Source organism: Nyctereutes procyonoides, unplaced genomic scaffold (assembly GCF_905146905.1).
Source record: "Nyctereutes procyonoides isolate TBG_1078 unplaced genomic scaffold, NYPRO_anot_genome, whole genome shotgun sequence".
NCBI classification, from domain to species: domain Eukaryota; kingdom Metazoa; phylum Chordata; class Mammalia; order Carnivora; family Canidae; genus Nyctereutes; species Nyctereutes procyonoides.
Window position 1 is genome coordinate 6,524,320 of NW_026575033.1, and position 27,628 is coordinate 6,551,947.

At 42.9% G+C, this 27,628-nt stretch overlaps 1 protein-coding gene across 1 annotated transcript in view; it reads left to right on the plus strand.

Moving 5' to 3' along the window:
* ATP8A2 (ATPase phospholipid transporting 8A2) overlaps nucleotides 1-27,628 on the plus strand; it is a 491,575-nt gene that overhangs the window by 408,643 nt on the left and 55,304 nt on the right. Inside the window, exon 33 of the mRNA XM_055317488.1 lies at nucleotides 27,322-27,410. Coding sequence (XP_055173463.1) covers nucleotides 27,322-27,410 — 89 coding nt within the window. The remainder of the gene's footprint in view (nucleotides 1-27,321; nucleotides 27,411-27,628) is intronic.

Consider the following 27,628-nt stretch of genomic DNA (forward strand, 5'->3'; position numbering starts at 1 on the left):
ATAAATCATCTTTAAATGGAGAACGGTGGGAGCCTAATCCCACAAATTTCCATTGAAGTTCTCATCTATGATTACTTAGTGGGATCATGACACTGAAGTGTCAGAGCAGAATCCTCTAATGGGTCCCACGGGAAAGCAGTGGAAGACCATTTGTAGAATGCTACAAGGTTGGCTGTTCCCTCCACCCCCATCTGACCCCACCTTCCAGCAAAATTCCTTCAAGGCTGGACTCAATTTACCCCCATATAACATGAAGCTATTTCTTCCTGGTTGTTTTTGGCTGTCCTGGAGTTTGTCTAGCCAACCCACCGATGGTACTGTCTGCCCAATGCTCAGCTCACTGTCCAAGACCTTCAGAGTCAGAGGTCCAAACTGTAGAAGGCTGTGGGTTATGACAGTTCATGTGTCTGTTCTGCAGAGTACTGTGATCCTCAGCTCTTACTCTAGCAGTGCTCTGCGGAAAGCTAACCAGAAGGTAACTTCCTTTTTTCTTAAGTGTTTCCAGATAGCATTCCGTAGATTTAGTGAACTTTAGCCTGATCCCTCTCGTAGCAATCCAGCTGTATTCGTTGGTACATTGTATTCGTTGGTAAGCATGCTATTGGTTAAAAATCACATTATTTCAAGACCCAAAAAGAAAGGCATGATACAATAAGAACTGTTTCATCCAGGGCACCTGGGTGGCTCAATCGGTTCAGCATCTGCCTTGGGCTCAGGTCCTGATCCAAGGGTCCTGGGATGGAGCCCTGCTTCCGGCTCCCTGCTCAGTGGGGAGCCGGTTTCTCTCTTTCCATCTGCTGCTCTCCTTGCTCATTCTCTCTCTCTCTCTCTCTCTCTCTCTCTCTCTCTCTCTCTCTCTCTCAATAAATAAAATATTTTTAAAAAATTAAAAAAAAGAACTGTTTCAACCTGTAGGGATCATCAAAGAAAAATGTAGAAATCAGGTGTAGTGTTTAAATAGGGTTTCTAATAATAATAGAATTCAGCATTGTCTCTTTTATTGGTTTCATTGCCAACTTATTTATAACCTGTTAAGGATATCAGTAGTGATCATTACAGACAAAATGGAAGTTCAGCTCTTACTGCCTTAGACTTGATTTGAGTTTTTTGGTTTTTTCCAAGAATGTAGTATATATGTTACTTTCTCTGGGTATAAACAGAAAAATGTTTCTGCTAACAAGAAAGCACATTGTTAAAAGGGAGAACAGAGAAACTGACAATAGGTTACTAGTGAATATTTTTAAATAAAAAAGAGATAAAAGAGACATAAATTTGTGTATCACTGGCATTAAATACCATACTGAATAAGCAAGTACAGTCAAAAGTATTCATGTTTGATTGCATCTAAAAATTTTTAAATGAAGGAAGCTGTACTGAAAAGATAAATTGAGATCTATGGGAAAGGAAAATGTAGCTGAAGTGCTTCTATTAGGGTATGGTGAAAAAAATTGGATCTGTTTTATGTAAATTTTCAACAGTGACCTGGTAAAGAAAGTCAAAGTACATTAATTAAATTTACAGAGCCAAAAAAGGCAAAGACCCAGGAGGTTAGATGTAAAAAAATACAGATGGACTGAGAGAGATGAGGGGAAATAGACAGACTTTTACAACGTGATATTCAGCTTGGAAATATGCAAGCTAATACGCTGGGGGATACCAGCCAAAAGACAGATAGCTGGTTTAAAGAAAAAGTTAATAAAATGTCGAGTCTGAAAAACTATACAGACCAAAGCCAGGAAATTACAAAGTTATGGATCCCACAATAACTGTAAATTAACCCCAGTGCACATATGTAGTATTTCATATTACTGTATATGGTGTTAACTTTCACGCCTGAACATGCAGGCGTGTGTGTGTGTTTCGTCTGAATTACGGTTGTAATGGGAACAAAGGTGCAAACAGGACACGTAATGGATTGCCTGCTCCTTTCACAAGTCACCCAGGAGCACTGGAGTCCAGGCCAGTCTAGCATCTTGGAGTCAAGTGGAGGAGGAGTCAGGCTTTGAGTCAAAGGCCAGTTGTTCGCCAAAGGCATTGGGAAGATTCGCACATTTCTTAACAGCTGTAAAGAAGTCATGAGTGTCCTGGGTACATGGAAGGAAGTCTATAGGACGTTCCCAAGACAACACATTGGATTTAAATGTGTCTCCACTCTGATTTCTCCTTTCCTTTCACTCGCCCCATGCAAACTTTTTTATATCTCTCTAATAAGCTCCTTGTTCCTTTTATCCCTATTTCTTGCACAATTACCATCCACTTTTCCCCTCTGTATACCTCTTCTCTTGCTGGGCTCATTACAGGAGCTAAAATGAAATGTTTTCCTTTTAATGTATCCAACCTACTGACCTAGGTTGTCATTTGATATGTTATTGTTGTTATTTGCTTTTTTAAAAAAGTGCAGTCAACTTATATGCTGTATATCCCAATATATCTCTCTTCAGACATAGGACCAGGAGGGAGGAATCCACACTCTTCTTCTTGCAACGTTGTACAGGCCATTTCTCTTCAACCTCATGTGTCTCCTTCTACCATCTTCTGCCCTCATCATAGCCACACACTGATTTTTCACTCCTGACTTTGGCTCCATTATTAGTAAGTTTTCTACCTACAAAGATGATTCTTCTGTTTATCTGGTCTTCGTAATCCTTTGATCTACCTCCTCAATGCCTGTGAGGTTCTCTGTGGCCACCTTCCCATTCCTTGGCCTTGCTCCACCTCCATGACTTGGTCACTGAAATCTGTGTTTTCTACAAGATCTTCGTGTCTGATTGCCCTGGACTTATGCAAGCCCTTGTTCTTCTACTTCCTCTAGATGCCTGAATCATTCCCACTGACCCTGTTGTCCACTGTCACTGTCATTACCAATCTCTTAACCTTGTAGCCAATGTCCAGTAAATACTCTATGAATGCTCTCTTCCCCATTCCCCCAGCCTTCATCTTTCTTTTTCTCAGCTGGACTCCAAAATCAATTATTTAAGTGATTTGAACCTTCTTGTCCTTAATTCCTATGCCCTCTTTTGTTCTGAGAGTTCCACCTGTCTCTTCCCACCATCTGCTTGCTCAGCTCTGTGCTCTTCAGCTTGTCAACAGTTTTAAAGAAAGTCAGATGGTTTGTATCCTCATTAGATTCCACTGTTTATGCTCATAGTTGACTCTCATTGGTACTGCAAGATCTGTTTATCTGAATTGCATTCTCCAAGCAGCATTTTTCTAAGGTTTCTTGCCCCTCTGTGGCCACAGACTGCTTTGTTCTATATGTATGACTCCACCTTCTACTTACAGACATTGAGGTCATTTCCTACCAGTTTCTTCAGTCTTCTTGCCACCCAGAAATCATGGGGTTCACCTCTCACAGTGGTACAAGGGACACCTAAATACATAAGACTTTCCCACCTCTCTTGTGACAGAGCCTGGGCTCTGGGGTCAGGCAGCTGGGTTCAAATCCTGGCTGTGCCACATGCCAGCTGTGGGACCCTGGCTGAGTCTCGTGACCATTCTTGCCTGAATTAGTTCACCTGTGTATAAGACAGGAATGAACAACAATGCCCCCCCTGCAGGATGGCCGGGAGGATGGAACGCGCCACTCTGTGGAGAGGGCTGAGAACACTGCCCCGCACAGGGCAAGCACAGAATAAGTGTAGTTCTTCTCTCATTGTCATGGCCATCCTCATCAGTGGCCCTGTGTTCATCTTACTGAAAGCTCCACAGCCTCATTTCTCAGCCTCCCTCCAAAACCAACTAGAGCCAGTTAGCCTCAGAACCTTTGGTCCTACCTTCCCCTTCATTGCTGGCTCCTGCTGCTTCTCCACACTCCAGAAGCTTCCACCTCCTCTGTTGTGCCTCCTACCCCTGGAGGTTCTCTTTCGTTTCCTCAGCTACTTCTGAGGCCCTGTTTTGGTCTTCCAGCTTCTGCCCTCACTCCGATGGCTCCTATAATCCTAGTTTATAGGGAGCCATCAGAGTTTGCTGTGATTAACGTCCCCTGTTCCAAGCACCCTCTTGTGGCTTTTTCTTGTCTCCTGAATTAGATCTAAACCCCTCAGGCCAACATGCAGGCCTCCCTCGCTACACATGGCTCAAACCCACACACATTTTTCTCTTGCAGAATATACTCCTATCACTCCCAGCTTGACTCTTTGTTCCAACTTTTCTGGATGGAGGGTTTCTCATTACTTGAAAACTAAATAGAACCTATTTATTGAACCTCACACAAACTTCCCTCTTATAAACTACTCTACTTTGCCTTAGATACGGATATCCTCTCCTGCTCTGCCAACCAGAAGCTGCTAGATGACAGGCCCATTCCCTCTTGCTCCCCACGCAGCATCAAACACTGAAATGAACTTTGTGAATTCATACCTGGATACTACCCCCCCCCCATCTTTAAATCTAGTGATTTGTACAAGCCACACACAGCTGCACCATATGCTGCTGCCACCACAGCCTAAAAAATGGAATTTTCAACCTTGTGAAACTTTCCCACGTAGAGACAAAGGACATGGAATAAATACCCAGCCTACTTAAATATTAATATGGCACTCGCTTCATCTCTTTCTGAAAAGAAACAAAATGTTATCCATATTGTTGAGTTCCCCTGGTGGCCCTCCAAATCTCATTCATATTGAGCTAGAAATACTCTCATGACTTTAATGTTTACTATTTTCATGCATGTATTATGTATGTATAAACCTATAGGAAATATAAACAATCCATGTTGTTGCATTTTTCAGGGTTTTGAAACTTTAGATAGATTGTATCGTATATACCCTTCTCATCAACACTGGGTTGTTTTGGGGTTTCTTTCAAAATTACTTTTGATGTTTATCCACAGTGACATAATTGTAGTCCATTCATTTTAATGCTGTTTACAGTTACATAAATATGCCAAAATTTATTTATTCTCCTATTGATAAACACTTTTTTTGCCATTATCAAAAATACTTCAGCAAACTTTCCTGACCATATCTGTGGACATGTATAAGTTTCCCTGGAGTGTATACCCAGGAATGGAATGGTGCACTGGGAATCTCTCACCCTGTGGCTTTTCTTGAAACTTGTGTCTTTTAATGTAGAGGTTTTCATTGTAATGCAGACAAACTTCTCTCTTTCCTTCATGGTTTCTACTGTCTTGTATCAAATTTTCTAAAAGCTAGTCAAGGTCATAAAAGTATTCTTCCACATTTTCTTCCACAAGTTTTAAAGTTTTGCTTTTTCACCACTTGAAAGTGACGTGTGCCTTGATATGAAGCAGGTACAATTGGAAGTTTGGCAACCAGACAAACAGGGCCATGCACTAGTGAGCCCTCCTTCCCCTGCTAATGCACAGGACACCCGACGGCTAGGTTTCTAGTATTTTCATATGGGATTCTACATGGCCAGCCTCTCTTGTGTTGCCTCTCAGGGGCAGGATCTGAGCAGAGTGGGGCTGGTGATACCCTGCTAGTCACACGTAGAGGAACATGAGCATGTGCCTCCAGGCAAATGGGTTTGAACCTAGAGAGCATCTGAGATGCTCCATTATCCCTGCACAGGAGACTCTCTCTAGAGAGCCTCAGAGTAATAAGACCTCCAGTATAGTTAAGCCAAAAATAGTACATATAGTATAACATATACTATATAAATATAGTTATTTTTGGAGAACTGCTGGGCCATCAGCTAGAGGCCTGGAAGCCTCCTCTCTTCACTGACATCACTTCCGTTATATAAAAATGATTATTTTCTAATCTTTTAATGCCTCTGGCATGCTTTGAAGGCCAAGATATTATTTTTGCTTCATAGATAACAACTTTATTAAGACTTGTCCTACTGAGGAATAATGAGGAACCATGAAACCCCAACAGATCCTGAAGCCTACTTATTGTTTGTTTGTTTGTTTTAAGTAATCTCTACGCTCAAGGTGGGGCTCTGACTCACAACCCTGAGATCAAGAGTCACATGCTGCACTGACTGAGCCAGCCAAACTCCTGCAGCCTGTTTAGATTGTGGGCCATCCATTAACAGACATTACTTGCACCATGTTGTTTGGTGCAGCAACACATGGCAGCTTTTACTTGAGTGAAGATACATAACTGCTTGCTCAGCGCAACTGCACTGTGCCAGGGAAATGACAAATTCCCATGAAATAGGTCAATTATGTAAATTATTTAAATGTATTATTTTAAAATGTCACATTTCAAGCAAAATAGAAAAAGATAAGGGTCCAAAATGTGAAAAAGAATTAATTTATGTACTGTAAAGTTAAAGTAGGGTTTCTGAGCTAAAAATGGAAGCTGGATTAGATAAACATAAAGGATTGCAATTTATTAAAAGGAAAGTTATTGAAATGTGAACAGATCGTCACAGGATACTAGTCAATTATGAGTAGATAGCACAGCCAGTGTTTGTCAGGAATATGGCTCTCATACCATGGGACAGCCAGGCCCTGGCTCTGGAGTCAGAGAGACCTAGGTTCAAATTCTGACTTAGACCCTCACCATGTGACCTGGAGTTGGTTGCTTAACCACCAAGTCTTAGCTGCATCATCCGTAAAATGGGAACAATTAGTTTCTCACTTGCAGGTGTTTTTGTGGGGCTTGGAAATAATATACATGGGGGTACCCAGGAAGAGGTGCTCCATCAAACGGAGTAAAAGCTCAAATAAAGTCATACTCCCCCACTTTTGACCGAGGCCAGTGGTGTCTTTAAGGAAGATAGAAAATGATAGGGAAGGGTTGGGAAGAAGTGAGGGTTGGTTTTAGAGTGATAATGTACATTTCTATTGCTTGGGATACCCTCGCTGGGAGGCTGGAGTTATTGCAGGTTATGCTTGTGAATCGACAAGGGCATCCAGTAGCGTATACATAGAGAAGAATACGTAGCTGAACCAATGCTCTGCATTCTGTCAGTGTGCATAAGATGCCTGTGGATGTAGCCATGACCAGTGCAAAGGTTGATACTAATGAGTGCTCAAAAACTACTGGAGGAAGGAAGGCAGGTTGGTTGCTGCTGTGAAGCTTGTAGTTTTGTGAAAGAAAGAAATCCACTTGAAGAGTAGTAGAAAGCATTATTTTAATTTATTTATTTGGTACTCAGGATGGGTATTTTGCAATACTAATTTGCTTATCATGAAAGCTTGATTAAACTTTCCCCTCCAAACCCCTTCCCCCAAGAACATTTTTTTCTATTAAAAAAAGGAAATCTGAACTTTGGTGTGGTGGAGCAGTGAAAAGTAACAGCAAGAGTGAACAAGAGAAAGAGAGAGAGAGAAATATGCAGAAGGCGTCCCTGGGGGGCTACACGCTGCTGCTAAATTTCAGTTGCAGTTGTCAGAGTTAAAGAAAACATTGGAGAAAATGTCTCATCGAGGGGTCACTGGATTGTTCTGCTGTAAGAAGGCCAGCTGAGGGGTGGACCAAGGCCAGCTGGCAGGGGCTCAGAAGACTGGGTGCCACACACCAGCCACTGAGCTCATTTGCTCCACCTCAGTCATTTTTAGTCATGGAGCCACTTCAAGATCAGCATGAGGCACTGTGCACATGTTTGGGGGTGGGGGAAACAAGGCAGAGTTTAAGAAAGGAAGAATACATACTTGGTTCTGAAGGGTGAACCCAGGCCTCCTTGGGGATTCAGGTGAAATTAAATGTGGATGAACACAGCTAACTAGATGCTGGGCACAATTGCCCTGGGAGGGAGGCGCTGCTGCTCTCTTAATCTACGATGTAGGAAATTGAGGCAGGGAGAGGTTAATTAACCCCGTTTCAGTGTCTTGGTCTGAAGCTTAGAGGCACAGTTCCGTCCCAGGTCCATCTGAATCTAAAGTCCTCATTCTTCACCTCTGTACTCAGCTGCTGGGAAGGACCCCGCAGGAGCAGTTAGGAGTTAGCCCAAGGCTGCTACACTGGGTTCTAGAACTCTGCTGCCTCAGTGACTGTTCATTGTGACTGTGAGGCAATGGAGCACAGCATCTGTATCCCCAAGAAGACATCGCTCTTTCTGTGAGAATCCTTCTGATTGTGGATCTCCATTCTGGAATATAGATTGAGAAGCACTCCTCAAGGAGGCACTTGGGTGGCTCATCTGCCTTGGACTCAGGTCATGATCCCAGGGACGTTAGGTCGTACATCAGGCTCCTTGCTTAGGGGGGAGTCTGCTTCTCCCTCTCCCTCCCCCTGCTCATGCTCTTTGTGCTCTCTCTCACACACACATAAAAATAATTAAACTCAGGATGCCTGGGTGGCTCAGCGGTTGAGCACCTACCTTCGGCCTAGGGAGTGATCAGGCTCCCTGCATGGAGCCTGCTTCTCCCTCTGCCTATGTTTCTGCCTCTCTCTCTCTTTCTTTTTTTTTTTCAAAGATTTTATTTATTCGTGAGACACACACAGAGAGAGGCAGAGACACAGGCAGAGGCAGAGGGAGAAGCAGGCTCCATGCAGGGAGCCCGATGTGGGACCCTATCCCAGGTTTCCAGAATCATGCCCTGGACTGAAGGCGGTGCTAAACTGCTGAGCCACGGGGGCTGCCCTCTCTCTCTTTCTGTGTCTCTCATGAATAAATAAATAGAATATTAAAAAAAATAATTAAACTCTTTTTTAAAAAAATATTTTTTTAAAGTTTTATTTATTTATGATAGTCACACAGAGAGAGAAAGAGAGAGAGAGAGAGAGAGGGGCAGAGACACAGGCAGAGGGAGAAGCAGGCTCCATGCACCGGGAGCCCGACGTGGGATTCGATCCGGGGTCTCCAGGATAGCGCCCTGGGCCAAAGGCAGGCGCCAAACCGCTGCACCACCCAGGGAGCCCCAAAAAAGATTTTTTTAAAAAAGGAGAAGCACCTCAACAACTACCCCAATAGGGTAGGGAACAGAGAAACCTTGATCCACAGCAGAGATCAAGAACCACTGGATCTGAGCAAAAGTGTGATGTAGTGAAAGCTTAATGATTTAAGGGGTTTCCATGTCTGCCCCCACCTCTGCTCCCATCCCCAGTAAGCTCCTGCTTACAACTTCTGGAAATGTCCTATGCCTGCTGATTGGCCGTCTAATGTACAAATTATTTTCAAACCCAGATATGTTTTAGTAACTGCTAATTACACTTTTCCTTAAACTTGTTCATGGAACACCCCTCACAGTGGAGGAGAGAGGAGACATGCATCCCTCAGGGAAGCCTGGGGCTATATCCTCTGGCATTGTATCTCAAAAATGATACTGATTTGAAGACTCTGGTTTTAGGGAGAAAATCATTCAAATCTATTGTAAAAATGTTCTTGGTTTTATTTTCTATATCATTTATTTCTGCTCTAATCTTAATTATTTCCTTCCTTCTGCTGGTTGAAAGCTTCATTTGTTGTTGTTCTTTTCCTAGTTCTGTGGTTTTTTTTTTTTTTTAAGATTTTATTTATTTATTCATGAGAGACACAGAGAAAGAGAGAGAGAGAGAAAGGCAGAGACACAGGCAGAGACAGAAGCAGGCTCCATGCAGGAAGCCTGATGTGGGACTCAATCCCAGGACTCCAGGACCATGCCCCGAGCCAAAGGCAGATGCTCAACCGCTGAGCCACCCAGGCATCCCTTTTCCTAGTTCTTTTAAGCATAAAGTTAGGTTACTTGAAATTTTTCTTGCTTCTTGAGGTAGGCCTGCATTGCCATAAACTTCCCTCTTAGAACTGCTTTTCCTGCATCCCAAAGGATTTGCACCATTAAGTTTTCATTTCCATTTTCATTTGCTTCCATGTACTTTTTAATTTCTTCTTTTATTTCCTGGTTGACCATTCACTGTTTAGTAGCATACTATTTAACCTCCATGTATCTGTGGTCATTCCAGGGCTTTTCTTATGGTTGGCTTCTAGTTTCATAGCATTGTAGTCAGAAAAGATGCATGGTATGATTTCAGTCTTCCTGAATTTGTTAAGAATTGTTTTGTGGGCTAATACATGATCTGTTCTAGAGAATGTTCTGTGTGTATTTGAAAACAATGTGTAATCTGCTGTTTTGGGATGGAATGTTCTGAATATATCTGTTAAATTCATCTGGTCCAGTGTGTCATTCAAAGTCATAATTTCCTTGGTGATTTTCTGTTTAAATAATCTATCAATGCAAGTGGTGGTTAAAGTCTCTCCTACTAATATTGTATTGATTAGCTCCTTTATGTTTGTTTTTAATTATCTTATAGATTTTGGTGCTCCTATATTGGGAGTGTAAATATTTACAATTGTTACATCTTCTTTTTGGATTGTTCCCTTTATTATTATATAGTGTCCCTCTTTATCTCTTGTTACAGTCTTGTTTTGTGCTGTTTTTTAAAATATTTTATTTATTTGATAGAGAGAAAGAGAGCATGAGCAAAGGGAGGGGCAGAGAGAGAGGGAGAAGAAACTCCCACTGAGCAGGGAGCACGATTCAGGGCTCGATCCCAGAGCACTGGGATCATGATCTGAGCCGAAGGTAGATGCTTAACCAACTGAGCCACCCAGGCACCCCTACAGTCTTTGTTTTAAAGTCTATTTTGTCCAATATAAGTATTGCTACTCTGATTCCTTATTATAATTTGCTCACATGATTGGTGTTTCTCCATTCCCTCACTCAATCTGCAAGAAGTGTCTTTAGGCCTGAAATGAATCTCTTGTAGGCAGCACATAGATGCATCTTGTTGTTTTTTTTTTTTTTTTTTAATCCATTCTGACATCCTATGTCTTTTTGTTGGAGAATTTAGTCCAATTACATTAGAGTAATTATTGATAGATATGTATTTATTGCCATTTTATTACTTGTTTTGTTGGTGTTTCTGAAGATTTTCTCTGATCCTTTCTCTCTTTCATGGTTTGCCAATTTTCTTTAGTGACATATTTAGATTTCTTTCTGTTTATTCCTTGCATATTTATTAGTGGTTTTGATTTGTGGTTACCATTAGGTTTGTATACAGCATCTTCTACATATAGCAGGCTATATTGAGTTGATGGTCATTTGAGTTTGAATCCATTCTTTGCTTCTGTCCTTCCTGCATTTTAGGTATATGATGTCATGTTTTATATCTTTTATTTTGTGAGTTCCTTGGCTGATTTTTTATGGAAATATTCATTTTTACTGCTTCTGTGTTTCCTACATTCATACTGTCATTTTTGGTCTTTCCTTTCTACTCAGAATCCCCTTTTGGTATTTCATGCAGGGCTGGTTTACTGGTCATGAACTCCTTTAGTTTCTGTTTGTCTGGGAAACTCTTTATCTCTCCTTTTTAGAGAGAGAGAGAGAGAGGCAGAGATACAGGCAAAGGGAGAAGCAGGCTCCATGCAGGGAGCCTGACATGGGACTCAATCCCAGGTCTCCAGGATCAGGCCCTGGGCTGAAGGCAGTGCTAAACCACTGAGCCACCCAGGCTGCCCATTTATCTCTCCTTCTATTCTGAATAATAACTTGGCTGGATTGATTGCTCTTGGCTGCAAGCTTTTCCCATTTAGCACTCTGAATACATCATGCCATGTCTAGCTTGCGAAGTTTTTGTTGAAAAATCTGCTAATAGTCTTATGGGGTTTCCTTTGTACGTAACTGTCTTCTTGCTGCTTTCAGTATTTTTTGTCACTATATTTTGCCATTTTAAGTACAATAGGTCTTGTTGGAGGTCTGCTTTCATTGATTCTGTTGGTGGTTCTCTGTGCTTCCTGGATCTGGATTTGTTTCCTTCTACAGATTAAGAAAGTTTTCAGTTATTATTTCTCCAAATAAATTCTCTGGCCCCTTTTCTCTCTTCTTCTTCTTCTGGGACTCCTATAATATGAATGTTAATACATTTGGTGGAGTCAGTCACTTCCGTAAGTCTATTCTCATTTCCATAATTCTATTTTTTTTCTCTTTGGTTCAGCTTGCTTACTTTCCACTAACTACTCTGTCTTCTAGGTCATTAATTGTTCTGCTTCTTCCAGCCTGCTGTTCATTCCATCAAGTGTGTTTCTCATTTCATTATTAAGCCCTTTATCTTCTCTGCTATGTTATTCCTTATCTCTGTGTTAATTGTTTCACTGATGTCCTCCACTTTTTTCTCAAGTCCAGTGCTTTAAGTTCTCTATCAAGCATGTCACTAATATCTGTTTCACTTAGGTCTCCACCCATGGCCTTGTCCTGTTCTTTCATTTGAGGCAAATTCCTCATTCCTATTTCTGTGTTAGGAAAGTCTCTTATTGGGGATTCCTGGGTAGCTCAGTGGTTTAGCGCCTGCCTTTGGCCAGGGCGTGATCCTGGAGTCCTGGGATTGAGTCCCACATCGGGCTCCCAGCATGGAGCCTGCTTTTCCTTCTGCCTGTGTTTCTGTGTCTGTCTGTCTGTCTCTCTCTCTCTCTATCATGAATAAATAAAATATTTTAAAAAAAATAAGTAAAAAGGAAAGTCTCTTATTTTTCAAGGTAGTAGTTTTATGAGGAAGAGGTCTTATAGTGCCCTGCCATGTAGTGTCCCCTGTTCCCCAGGGCCTGGTACTTCTGGAAGTGTCTCCAGTGTGTGCTGTGTACATTCTGCTATCGTGTCTTGACCACTTTATCCTTCAAGCTAGCCATTTCCAGAGTCTCTCCCTGCCTACTGTGAGCAGTATTTGGTCCCTGGCCTGAATGTAATACACTTTAACTAGGTGTGCTCTGGTCTGCTTGGGAAGTAAGACCTGTTGTCACTGCCACTGGAACTGAGGCCTTGCAAAACTCCCTGGTCAGCAGATGTGGTGTTGGCAGGGGTTTGGACCAGTCTTCTGGGGAAGGGCCCCCCACCATGCTGGGACTGAGGCAATCATGATTGAAAGGAGGTTTTCCAAGAGAACATTGGGGGCGGGGCTTGGTGTAAGCAAGTTAGACAGTGAGTGTCAGCACTCTGCTGGTTCCTGCAGGTGGCCCTGAGCTTATGCTGAGGGGTGGGGCGGCGGGGGGGGGGGGGGGGAGAGGAAATGGCACTGGCCAGTTCCTTTGTTCTCTGAGCAGTCTTTCATTAATGCTGTCCTCTGAGATGTGGCCTGAGATGAGCAAATAATCTCCCAACTGTGTGCTCCAGGGGCTCTTCAGATCCATGTTTCCACGCTGTTTGTCTGTGGGCTGTTTGCCCTGCCTTCTGTCCAAGAGCAGTGCAGTACCCTCTGAGCTCTCCCAGGACCAATCTTGCTGACCTTTAAAACCTCAAGCTTTAAGCCTTGCTGGGTACAAGAACTCATGAAGTTCAGGCCCTCTCATTCTCCAAGCCAGTTGCTATGGGGGATTCTTTTTCACCATGCACTCACTCCTCTGAGGGGTAGTCTTTCTCTTGACCTTCCCTGCAACTGTGGCTCCTTCCCCACCATAGTGGCCACAATCTGTTTCTCTCCTAAGCTAGGTCTCCTCGCTTCCTACCTTCTTCAATTTGGCCTCTTCTCTAGCTTTAGTTGTGGAATTTGTCCTGTCAATCTTTAGGTTAATTTCTGGGGTATTGAGGATGATTTCATAGTTATTTAGTTGTGTTTGTGAGATGAGACAAGCCCAGGGTCCTCCTACTCTGCCACCATCGACCTCTTATCCTCTTTTCTTGGTTTTAACATGAAGTGATCTATTTTTCAAATCTTTGAGTGAGATTAAAGATCTAGGATGATGTGTCTTGTTTATCTGTGGTTTTTACTATAATTTAGACCACACAAATCTTTCAGGTCATATTAGCATTTTTAAAGGTATTCTAAATGCACAAAGGAGTGATTAATGAGGACTTTTTAGTGAGATAAAATTTCTCACATTTAGGATATGTGTGTGAGAGTGTATACATTCTATTAATTATGCAGTTCCCCATTGTCTACCTCTTCATTAATTTCAAGTACAAAAGCTGGAGAGACAGTCCATCCTAGGATCACTCCTATCAGGCCATGTGAGTGGCTGCTGGCCTTATGTACTCATAAGGCCATCTCCTGGGGTAGAAGTTTTTATCACCACCCGAAACAGTGATTTTATGTTTTTAGTTTGTGGTTCCTGCCACCAAGGGGCCTACAGAAAAACCTAAAGGCTGACAGGATCTCCAGGATCTTCCAGCTCTGAATTCCTTTCCATTTATGCTAAGGATAAAGATAGTTGTTGGCTGATTATTCTACAGCAGTTCAATTCTGTATCACTGGGGAGACCTCACTCCTCGGCCCTTTGGAAGCATCTTAGGCTCTTTGACACAGTCTGGGTTGAGAATTTCCCCCAGCTTCATGGGCCAAGACTCAAACAGGCACCATAGTCAGCATTATGACATGCACCCATATGGAGAACATTTTCCCTGAACAATTAGCAGCCATTCTGTTTTCTACTCAGGCATAAAGTTATCAGTGGACATCTTTCATCATTGTAGAATGACAGCTGAGTCCATGCACTGAGTGGTTTTCTATAGAGATAAGAGGAGTGCTTGGCCTGGTATAATGATAGGAAGTTCACCTTGATCAGTTAAAAATAGAAGGCACCCTATCAGCAGTAAGCACAAGTGAGCAATGCTTGTACCTGAGCATAAAGAATAGAGTTTGGCTATTTCACTATTTAGCTATTCTCACTTGTTAACACTTGCTGCCTGTCACCATTAAGCAACCTATTTGCAATATAATTTGGGAATTCTGCATCATTCAGCTCAACCTGTCCACCCACCCGAGGATAGTGGTGGGTAAACCTCCTGACAGAGCAGAACATCATTACCCAGCTCACCCTCAAAGCTCATTCAGGAATCACTCTGTATCACTATTGTCCACTTTAAGGATGTCCAAGTGAGATTTGGGCTTATAGCAATAGCATTAAAAAAAATCAGTTAAAGAAATGTGTATAGTACTTACCATGTGCCCGGCACTTTTTGTAGTACTTTACATTTATTAATTCATTTAGACCTCATGGTATCCCTAATAAGGTATTACATTTTTACCATTTTACAGAGGAAGAAACTCAGGCATGGTGGTTAAATAAGAGTAACTGGCAGAACTGGGATTGGTGTCTGGGCAGGCTGTCTGTGCTTGTTATGGATTGAATGTTTGCGTCCCCCTAAAATTCATATATTAAAGCCCTAATATAGTGATATTTGGAGATGGGATCTTTGAGAGGTGATTAGGTTTAGATGAGGTCATGTGGCAGGGGTGGGGGCCCTTATGATGGGAGTAAAGCCTTTGTAAGAGGAGGCATTAGAGATCTTGCTGCCTCTCTCTCCCTCTTCCTCCCTGTCTTTGCATGTGTGCATGCTCATGCACACACACACAGCTCATGTGAACATAGCAGCCTTCTATGAGCCAGAGAGAGTGCTTTCATGAGAAACCAGCCATATTGGGACTCTGAGGATGGATATCCAGCCTCCAGAACTATGAGGATAAATGTCTGTGGCCTACACCCACGGCCGCTGGCATGCTGTTATGGCAGCTCAAGCTGACAAACAATGCTCTTCAAAACTCTGCAATCCAGAGGTGCCTGGGTCGCTCAGTGGCTGAGCGTCTGCCTTCGGCTCAGGACGTGACCCCAGGGTCCTAGGATTGAGTCCCATATCGGGCTCCCCACAGAGAGCCTGCTTCTCCCTCTGCCTCTGCCTCTCTTTTTGTCTCTCATGAATAAATAAATAAAATCTTGAAAAAAAAAAGACTGAAATCCAGCCTCCCACAGCCCCTCTCCCTTTCAAGAAACACCTGCTGGTCACTTTCTTTGGTCCTTCTGATGCCTTTCCTCAGCAGTGGCTCCACCAAACTCTTGATTCAAGACCTTGATTTTATCCACCTCTGTGGGAAGAGGAATGAGTGACAAACCTCTTTATTCTACCATAGGAATAGCATGTGACCCATAGGTTGTGTCACAAGGGTGTATATTCCATTGGCACCATAGCAGCCAATGAATGAATGCAGTGAAAGCAGCCCCTGTCTGTTCCAGAGCCCTGGGCTCTGTGGAGGCAAGAGGGCAGTTTTAGCTATACCTGGAGCCAGTCTCTGTGTCTTTATCTGTGATCTTCTAGATTCAGGGCCCAGCTAGTCATAATTATGATGAGGGAAACTTACCTCTCTTCTAGGGGTTCATTACTCAGATGGTGAATAGGTGAGATGGGCCATCTTTATTGATATCTGTCCTAAATACTTTGCTAATATTCTAAATTACCATAGTGGTTGCAACTGTGAGGCATCTGATTTTTCTCTCAGGAAAACAGATAACTTTCTGTGACAGCACAACGACTCTTTTGGCTTTATGTGCAACCACATGAGAATCTCAATCTAGAAATAGTGATTGTTGAAATTGTAAACACATGAAAGAAACACTGTGCTGCAGACACTCAGAACCACAGCATAATTTCTGGAAGCCAGCAGGCCCACCTCTATGGAAGGAGAGTCAGAGCTGGTACTGTGGAATCCCTGCGGCCCTCCTCATCCACCCTGCAGGACAACTGCCCCAAGACACAGAAGACAGAGGCTACATGAATGTCTTCGGTGAATGTCACTTCTTTTGTTCTTGAAGGTAGAAGAGTACAGATTACATATTTTAAAAATTATACAGAACCAGTTTTAAACCTGACCTCTTTTCACCTTGGACATGAGTCCCACATTTCTGAGAAGAATAGCCGATTTCCTGCCCTTAATTTCACACACCAGGCCCTTGCAGAGTGGTAAGAACTGTCTTCTCATCCAAAAACCCATCTCAGGAAATTAGTGGTCTCTAAACTGGGGTGCTAAAGAGCAAAATGAGAAATAAAAATGACCCCTACCTGGAAAAGGATAAGTTAATAATCCAAGGGACGTCAAACCTCAGCTTTCTAAGTAAGCGAACTACAGGAACAACATTGCCTCTTTTCAGTCAGTTTGGGAAAATTTGGAGCTGTTGTCTCATCACTGGCTGGGGAATAAATAAGAGTTTAAATTTCACCACAAAATTAAAAAAAAAAAATCACCCTGTTCTACCTGCCCTGAAATAAGACTTCCTTCCCTTGAATGGAAGTGGAGTGTGGTGAGGGACATCTGTGTTGGCTTCAGAGTTTTCTTTCTGGAACTTTTAACTTTGTCACAACTGCCCTGCCATTCAGTGGGGATAGGCCCCCAAGTCCTGTGGCTTCTGTCATAAGTAGTTCAAGTGATGATGATAATATCAGAGTAGACCCCTCAAGCAAAATGAATGTCATTACCACCCTGAGCCACTAGAACAGCTCAAATACTGACAATACTAAGTGTGGTGAAGATGTGAAACAATAGAAATGCTCATACATTCACTTCACTCCTACAACTGCTTCAGTGAACACTTGGACTATTTCTTTTTTAAGATTTTATTCATTTATTTGAGAGAGAGAGAGAGCATAAGCAAGGGGAGAGGCAGATGGAGAAGCAGACTCCCCGCTGAGCAGGGACACCACCACCACCACCATCCCACTCTGGGCTCCATCCCAGGACACTGGGATCATAACCTGAGCCAAAGGCAGCCACCCAACTTACTGAGCCACCCAGGTACCCCTATGTGGGCCATTTCTTATAAAGTTAATCATATAACCCCACCTTGTTTTGTTGTGCTTTTACTGTGTCTTTACATATTGAAGGTCTGTGGCACCCTTGCCTTGAGCAAATCTACTGGTGCCATTTTTCCAGCAGCATTCACTTACTTTGCATCTGTGTCACATATTCACAATTCTTGCAATATTTCAAAGTTTTTCATCATTATTATACTTGTTATGGAAATCTGTGATCAGTGATCTTTAATGTTACTATTGTAGTTGTTTGGGGGCACCACAAACCGCAACTGTGTAAGACCATGAACTTCATCCATAGATGTGTGTGTTCTGACTGCGCTGTCAACCAAATGTTCCCCTCTCTCTCTCTTCCTCTCCTTGGGTGTCTCCCTATTCCCCGAGACACAGTATTAAAATTAGGTAAATGAATAACCCTACAATTGTCTCTAAGTGTTCAAGTGAAAGGAAGATTGGTACATCTCTCACTTTAAATCAAAACCTAGAAGTAATTAAACTTTGTGAGGAAGGCAGGCCAACAGCTGAACCAAGCCAAAAGGTAGCCCTTTTGCACCAAACAACCGAGCTGTGGATGCAAAGAAAATGTTCTGGAAGGAAGTTAAAAGTATAACTCCAGTGAACACACAACTGATAAGAAAGTGAAACAGCCTTATTGTATATGGAGAAATTTCAAGTGGTCTGGGCAGAAGATTAAACCAGCCACAACATTCTCAAGGCAGAGGCTAATCCAGAGCAAGCCCCTAATTCTCTTCAATTTATGAAGGCTGAGAGAGGTGAGGAAGCTGCCAAAGAGAAATTTGAATTTAGGAGAGGTTGGTTCATAAGGTTTAAGAAAAGAAGCCAGCTGTATAACATAATAGTGCAAGGTGAAGCAGCAAGGGCTGGTATAGAAGCTGCAGCAAGTTACCCAGAAAGTTCAGCTAAGATAGTAATGAAAGTGGCTACACTGAAAAACAGATCTTCTATGTAGATGAGAAGGCCTTCTATTGGAAGAAGATGCCATTGAGGTCTTTTAGAGCAACAGAGAAGCCAGTGCCTGGCTTCTTAGCTCCAAAGGACAGACTGACTCTCTTGTTAGGGACTAATATAGCTGGTGACTTAAAGTCAGTAAAGTGCTCACTGACCATTCTGAAAATCTTAGGACCTTTCGAAATGATGCTCAATATACTGTGCCCATGCTTTATAAATGGAAAACAAAGCCTGGATGATGCATCTTTTTTACAGCACATCTGTTTACAACATGGTTTACTGAATATTTGAAGCCCATAGTTGAAATCTGCTCAGAAAAAAAAAAAATTCTATCAAAATATTGCTGCTCATTGACAATGTGCCTGGTCACCTAAGAACTCCAATGATACGCAAGATGAGTGTTGTTTTCATGCTTGCTGATGTAATATTGATACTTGCAATTCACAGATCAGGTAATAATTTCAACTTTCAAGTCATATTGAAGAAATACATTTTGAGAGGCTCTAGCTGCCATAGAAAGGAATTCCTCTGATGGATCTGAGCAAAATCAATTGAAAACCTTCTGGAAAGGATTCATCATTCTAGATGCCAATAAGAACATTCATGATTCATGGGAAGAGGTCAAATTATCTACATCCACAGGAGTTTGAAAGAAGTTAGTACCCACCCTCAGGGAGGACTTGGAAGAGTTCAGGATGTCAGTGGAGGCAGTCACTGCAGAGATGGTGGAAACAGCAAGAGAACTAGAAGTGGGGCTTGAAGATGGGACCATATTGCTGCCATCTCATGATCAAACTTGAACAGATAAGGAGCTGCTTCTTATGGATGAACAAAGAAAGTGGTTTCTTGAGATGGAATCTACTCTTGGTGAGGATGCTGTAAAGACTGTTGCAATGACAACAAAAGATTTAGGATATTATATCAACTTAGCTCATAAAGCAGCAGCAGGGTTTGACAGGATTGACTCTTGACTCATTTTGAAAGTTCTATTGTGAGTGAAATGCTATCAAACAGCATCACATGCTACAGAGAAATCCTTCATGAAAGGAAGAGTCACTCAGTGCAGCAAACTTCACTGTTGTCTTCTAAGAAACTGCCGCAGCCACCCGGCCTTCAGCAGCCACCACCCTGGTCAGTCAGCAGATCAATATCAAGGTGGGACCCTCCACCAGAAAAAGATTACAACTTGCTGAAAGCTCAGATGATGGTTAGCATTTCTTAGCAATATGGTAATTTTAAATTTTAAATTAAAGTATGTAGCAATAATGCTATTGCTCACTTAACAGACTACAATATAGTATACACCTAACTTTTATATACACTGGGAAACCAAAAAAATGCATTTGACTTGCTTTATTGTAATATTCACTTTATTGCGGTGTTCTGGAACCTAACCCATAATACCTCTGAGGTCTGCCTGCACTTTCCATATGACAGAGAAACCCCACTCCCAGGTGTTTACCCCAAAGAAAGAGACATATGCACACAAAAATGACTTGTACAAACATGTGGAGAGCAGCCTTATTCTTAAATATAGGCCCAAACTAGAAATAGCACAAATGCCCATTCATAGGAGACTAGTTAAACAAATTGTGATATATTCACATGACACAATACTATTCAAAATATTTAAAAAGAGTGAGTTATAGATACATACAAGAACATGGATGAGGGGCAGCCTGGGTGACTCAATGGTTTAGCACCTGCCTTCGGCCCAGGGTGTGATCCTGGAGACCCGGATCGAGTCCCACATTGGGCTCCCTGCATGGAGCCTGCTTCTCCCTCTGCCTGTGTCTCTGCCTCTGTCTCTCTCTCTGTGTCTCTCATGAATAAATAAATAAAATCTTAAAAAAAAAAAAAAGAACATGGATGAATCTCAAAGGCATCATGTTGGGTAAAGGAAGCCAGAATCAAAAATATGAATACTTTCCCCTTATATGAAATTCTAAAGTAGGCAAAAACTTAATTATAGTGAAGAATCAGGGCAGGGATTGCATATTCCATTTGCACATACAGATGTAGTTATATAGTTATACAGTTGTAGATAATTGTTAAAATTCTTTGAACCAAATCCATAAGATTTATGTTTTTGAGTTTCTTGAAGTTATAACCCCATCGTGAAAGCATTCTTTTATCCTCCTGGAGGGTGAATACACTTTTTTGAGAGCAAAAGGGGATACTTTTAAAAAATCCGTGTCATGTGACTATGTTAATCATCCAGCACTCACTTTTCAGGATCTCAAAATAATAGTGTCCACTGATAAGGCTACCTTATGCTTTGGTGACAAAAAAAAAAAAAAAGTTAATGAAGTCCACTGTCAGAAAGAAAGGATTTGTTATACATTTTGTTTTTAATGACCAAATTGTAGGAATGATAAATTTAGGTGGCTGCCTATTCTCTCCTACCATCAGGTACAGATCAGAGGGAGGCTGAGGCAGCAGATTTTTGTGCTGGAGGTTATGGTTTCAAATCTCCTTTTGTGCAGGTGGACCTAGACATGCCATGGATTGGCATTTTTTTAAAAAGATTTCATTTATTTATTAGAGAGAAATAGAACAAGCAGGGAGAGCAGCAGCAGGAGACAGAGAAGCAGACTCCCTGCTGAGCAGGGAGGCCCATGCAGAGCTCAATACCAGGACCCTGAGATGACCTGAGCTGAAGGCACATGCTTAACCGACTGAGCCACCCAGGTGCCCCTGGATTGGCATTTAACTATCAGGATTAGGCGTGTGGGGTAGTTTCTGAATTAGCGCAGGCATGGAGGTGCTTCTGGGATCACTTGGTTGTTTTTCTAAAAATTCATTTGCATTCACAGAGTGCTCAGTAGGGTAATCTTAAAATAATGTTCCATGGAAGACACCTGAGAGATCTCTTCCCCTTCTCAGTAAATCCAAGCTTAAAATTGGCACCAGGCCATAGGCATTTTGTACAGGGGAAGAATGGGCATGCAAAATTACAGGAAAGGAACCCGATTTCACCCTGAAATTGCATCCTCCATCCTGCGGCAAGTGAATGAGGTCTCGCTCTGTCCTTTATGGGGCCACGGAAAATTCTTTCCTTCTGCACCACAGAATCCACACCTGTCTGTGTTCACGTGCTCCAAGAATTCCCCATGGAGACTGGATGTGTGCAGCACACCTGCCTCTCAGCCCAGGCTTGGGAGGGATGAACCGCTCCCAAACATATCACCTGTTGCATGGTCACCCAGAGCGAATGATGTTAGAAGGTACACTGCTGCCCTTCTGAAAAGGGCTCCTGTGAAGAGAAGACTGGATTGAACTTCCTTCATGTACATTCATGGAAAACAAGGTTTTCAAAAAGCCAGAGCTCACAAACAAAACTAGGGCTCCCTTGACTTTGAACGGAAAAAACAAATTAGGAAAGGTGAGGGGTAAGCCAGAGTCGAGAGAGGAGCTAGGGATTACAAACCTGTTCCTACCAGGTCCTTAAAGTTTGGTTAAATTTTGTTGTAGTTGTGGCCAGGTGAGGGTGAAGGGCTCAGGGTAGTTTTTCCTTGTTTCTGTTGTTGTGACATTGCAAGTGTCCAGATTTTTTTACTCACTTTTTGAATTTAGTGTTCTGTGTCTCTGATGTTGAATCGAAGTCAGACTCCTCCCCGGAGCGTGGTGTCACATCTGTACTTGGAGATGTTCTCTCCTGCTCAGGGACGGGTTGGAGTGGCGGGTCGGGGAAGAAGGAAGCTCCTCGTACCTCATGCTGAGGAGAGGAAGTAGAATTTGGGGCCAACCAGCGTGTTTGAATCTGGCAGCAGGTCCTGGGCAGGGGGCAAGGAGTTGCAGACTTCACTTTTCTTCTATGAAATGGGAACTGTGAAGGATCGAATGAGAAACCCTGTCACTTAGGGGTGTGCAAAGAAAGCCTAGTTCCTTCTTCTGGCAGGTGAGCTGTTTGTTGCCTTCTCCACTTTCCACTCATTGTTTCCCCTGCGCCCCACACTGGGAGCACAGACTGCCCTTAACTGGCTCTGGTTACTTCTGCTTCCGGTTTTAAACTTCTCTTCTATCATCACGTTCTTGGGTGGCTGGACCTGGGGGGGTGTGTTTTGTGTGTGTTTGTGTGAGTGTGTGTGATTAGTAGCACGCTGCAGCAGAGGAATGCGCTAATTCCTGATCACTGGCGTAGTGGGTGCCCCTGATTAATACTTCTGGTTTAACTCAAGGCTGCCCTAGGCAGCTCATTGCAGTCAGACAAACCTCCAGTCCTGTCAGGGCTCTCACCTCTTCATGCCCTAATGTGTCAACCCGTTTCACCCACCTGAGCCTCAGTTTACCTGCATTTGGGTTCCTCTGCACTTGGCATCTGAATGGTTCAGGTCAGTGCCAGTGAAGATGTGTTAACTGAGGGGTGCACTCTTCCCAATAGAGGGTCAGCACATCAAAAGGATGCTTTTAAAACCCCACTCAGTAGTATTTAGGAGGGGTGAGGGCAGAGGGTAATTTAAATGCCATTTGTTACCCAGCCCAGCTCAATAAACATTTTTTTGTTGTTATGCTAAGAGAACAAGAAAAATGTAATTAAATTTGAATAACTAAAGCTGTGGCCTTAGGGAAACTCTCAGGACTTTGGGCCTCAGTCATTCTGTAAAAATCTGTAGAAACCTTCCTGGAGACACAGCTTTAGGTTCACATACATGAAATCTTCCCAGCTCCAAGCTTTGAAAACCAACAACAAAACAATATTTCCAAACCTCTTTGTAACTTTTGTTCATTTAGGAAGGGGCTTCATATTGCCAACAGGGCAGTTCAAAGTTCATTGAGTTTCATAATCTGTTTTAAGTAGTACCTTGTTGTAAAGTGTAATTTTCAAATGACCCTACTTCTTGATAAATATACCTGGTGGATGATCCAGGATGTATCCCCATAAGTATAGCTCGAAGGAGTCCCTCTTCCATGGGCCACTGACGCACCACCCTAGCCGTGTGTGCATAGGAGAGCCAAACCTAAGATGCCAGCTCAGCTGCCACTGGACTGACCCCAGGGTAGGGGGCTGGGGGTGGAGGGAGGTTGGTGGAAGGTTGGGTTTGCAGAGGGAGCTGGCCAATCAGCTCCTTCCCATGGTGTGCTTGGGGGATGGAGGGTGGGCTTGAGTTAAAGGTTTCTTCCATGTGAGGAAGACATGTTTTGTGCGGGGGGGGGGGGGGGGGGGGGAACAGGAAATGGAGATAGCCTCAAAGAGATATGCAAACAACAATCAGCCATCATCCTCCCCCTGATTATTTCTGAACGTGTCAGCATGCACCTGTGAAAGGGGGTGGTGGTCCCAAGGCAGAGGGCTGGGACCACAGACAGTTTTTGAAGTCCCAGAATGTGTCTGTGAAAGGTCCTAAAGCAGGACTTAACAAAAATTAGAGTCTGTATTGACAGGAAGAGTCTGTATTTAGAGGAAGTCCTAAAGCAGGACTTAACAAAAATTAGAGTCTGTATTGACATCTACAGACATATGTATAATGCTCAACATTTAATGACGTGCATCAGGACATGGTGTCTCAAGTTCAGTTTTGAGATTTGGCCTAATTATGTCACTTTTCCCACCTCTCCTCCCCCCTCCCCATTGCCATGGTAGGTCTGCTGTAAGAGGTGTCAGGACCTGGAGCTTTCCATAGCAGTATACCCTGACATTTCTCTCTGTTAGCGGATGTAATGCTCCATCACTTGAATTGCTGCTTGGAGGCCCACTGTGTGTAGGCACCCCTCTACAGCTAAGTTCTGTTCTTGAACACTTCTTTCCTTCTTTGGTGGCCGCACTAAATGGAAATTCTCATACTTACCTCTTTTGACATTCTCTTCCTTCCTGAGGATGAATCGACAGGGCACAATGTACTCTACTCAAATGGTTTTGAGGTTTAAAACTGTTCTTTTAGGAGGCTGGCTCTCTTGTTTTAGAAAATGAAAGCCAGTCCTCCAATGCCAGGGTGGAGTCCGGCCTTACCCCAGACCTCACTGCTTCTCAGATTCATTGTCATGAAGTTCTGAGTACCACGCAGAGCTATGTGACGGACTTCAGAGGCAAGACCAGTGTGGACAGTTGTGGGCTTTGCCAGGGCCGCTGGGGATTGGGGGTGCAGACAGAGAAGCTGAGATGGCAGAGACAGGAGCCATGCTCAGGTACAAGCAGGGACAGAGCAGGGCCCCAGTGGGTGTGGCCTGCTCCCAGAAGAGAAGGTAGAAACCAGAATGAGTGGATCCTTGCGTGCCACTGCCACCCTGGGGTCAGGGTGAACCCCACCCTCTCACGCTTGAAGAGAGCTGCCCTGAGCCACCCATGTTCTCAGCCCTACCAAGTCCCTGCAGGTGTCCCTCACCTTACAAGTGCCCCAGCCCCACCGCCCACCTGCCCCTGGAAAGCCTCATACTGCTTTGTAATGAGTTTTTGTGGCAAAACAGATCTATTCCAGTGGAATCACCTGGTGAGGCCTCCAGAAAAGCAAACCAACGGATGTAAAGGGTTCTGTCACTTTGGTCCTTTTTGAAAGTAGCCCACCCTTCCAGGCCAGCCTGCCACTTCCCAGCCAGCTCCATGCTCTGGGCCTTGCTCACTAAAACTGAAAACTGAACTCTAAGGACTCTGTACTCCCCAGCCCCTGTTTTTGTTCAGAGCAAACTTGTCCCTCCCTCTGCTTTGGCCCTAAATTCTCTTTTCAGTTCCTCGCCTAACATTATAGTTGGCTGTGCAACTCTATTCCTTAAAACCCTCTGCCCGTGATTCAGAATGCCAGGAACGAGTAAGTCGCATCAAAAGCTGTGCTCTTCACTACCTATCCCCATCATTCATTCTGACCCTTGGAAAGCTCTCCCTCCACCCCTCTTCAGCTGTGGAAATCCCATTTATCTTCCCAGCCACATCTCACATTCTGATGTCTTTAAGAAGTCTTACTAGCCTTCTAGCCTTGTGAAACCCCGTAGAATATGATCATGATACATATTATACTCCTCTGTCTCGTGTACAGATGGTCCCTGACTTCAGATGGACTTTCAACTTAACAATTTTTCAACTTTGTGATGGCGTGAGAGTGATATACATTCAGTAAAAACCATACTTTGAGTTTTGAGTTTGGATCTTGTCCCTGGCCAGCAATATGTGCCATGATTCTCTCTCATGAGGCTGGGCAGTGGCTGCTCCCAGCCAGCCATAGTGCTGTGAGGGTAAATAAACAACACACTGACAACCATTCTTTTTTTTTTTTTTTAAGATTTTATTTATTTATTCATGAGAGACACAGAGAGAGAGAGAGAGAGAGAGAGGCAGAGACACAGGCAGAGGGAGAAGCAGGCTCCACGCAGGGAGCCCAACGTGGGACTCGATCCCGGGTCTCCAGGATCACACCCTGGGTCGAAGGCAGACACTAAACCGCTGAGCCACTCGGGGATCCCCTGACAACCATTCTACACCAAGACAGCCATTTGTCACTTTTAGTACAGTATTTAATACATTACACAAGATATTTGACAACTTTATTATATTTTTAATCTTGCTTCTTGTTTCCTTTTTATTGAAGCATAGGTGATACATGTTACATTATTTTCAGGTGTACAGCATAGTGATTTGACAAGTCTATTCATAGTGTAGCTACCACATGTCATTGTACAACATTTACTATACTGTTGACAATATTCCCTGTGCTGTGCATTTAATTCCCCATGACTTAGTCATTCCATAACTGAAAGCCTATATCTCCCACTCCCCTTTACCTATTTTGCCTATCTTCCTACCCCTCCCCCCCGCCCCCTGCCGGCAACCACCAATTTGTTCTCTATATTTATGGGTCTTTTTTTTTTTTGGTGTTTTTGTTTGTTCATTTCTTTGTTTTTTAGATCTTACTGGTAAGTTTTCACTTAGGCTATTTGTCTTTGTCTGGCTTATTTCACTTGGCATACTTTCTAGGTCCATCCATGTTGTCAGAAATGGCAAGATCTCATTGTTTTTTATGGCTGAGTAATATTCCATTATGTGTGCATGACTTTGTATATATACACGCATGCACACACACACTGTATCTTCTTCGACCATTCATCTATGGACAGATACTTAGGTTGCTTCCATTTCTTAACTATTGTAAACAATGCTATAATAAACATAAGGGTGCATGTACCTTTCAAATTAATGTTTTGTTTTCTTTGGGTAAATACCCAGTAGTGAAATTACTGGATCATATGGTATTCCTATTTTTAACTTTTTGAGGAAACTCCATGCAATCTTTCACATTGGTACTATATTATAAAATAGGCAAAAGCAAAAGCCTATTTTATAATAGATGGTTTTGCCCAACTGTCTATGATGTTCAGTAGGTTAGGTATATTAAACACATTTTTGGCTTAGGATATTTTCAATTTATGGTGGGTATATCGGGATGTGACCCCATCATAAGTCATGGAAGATCTGTAGATTGTATTGTACAATGGTGTGTATGCATGTATGTTTGTACTTATAATTTTAAGCTCCTTAAAGGCAAAGACTATAACCATACATTTTCCTCTGAATCACCATGCCTTGGACCAAGGCACCGGTTCCAAGAATGAATGAGCAGTGAAGGAACATGAACTCATGGCTAGGGAAAGTGGACATAAAAAGCCTAGTAGAGAAAAGTTCATTTGATAGGAGTCTGGCTCTAGCTTTTCCAAAGGAGGGCTTTAGGGTCACCATTCTGATCAGAAGGGGGGTTAAAAGCACTTTATAGACAGAGGGAGACAACACTTGTTAAAATAAAAGGAGGCCAATGCTGATGGAGATCAAGAAAGAGGCATTCACCATGTCAGGTCCCCTTGACATTCTTCCTGGGTGTATGTTTTCACTGTGATTGATTTTAATGCTTTTCTGTTGGTTTTGTGTCATAGAATGTTTCACATTCTATTTAATCAATTCTATGAGATTAAATTACATCTGTGTTTGAAAGAACAAGCATTCATTCAGGTGTCACTTCTATTTCTTGCAGGCAACTATGGTCCTGAGCTCCGCACACTTCTGGTTGGGATTATTTCTGGTGCCCACAGCATGTTTGATCGAAGATGTAGCATGGAGAGCGTAAGTGAAAAGTGAAATAGTCACCCTAAGTCTTGCTCAGCCGTCCTTGCAATCACCTTTCGTGAACCCTCGCCATACGGTTATTTCATGCTGTGGGAGTTCTGAAGGAACAGGTATCCTGCTTCCTGCCAGCAACAGATGTAAAGAATGTTGGGGGTTTGGGTTTCCCGTGTGTGTGTGTGTGTGTGTGTGTGTGTGTGTGTGTGTGTGTTAATTTT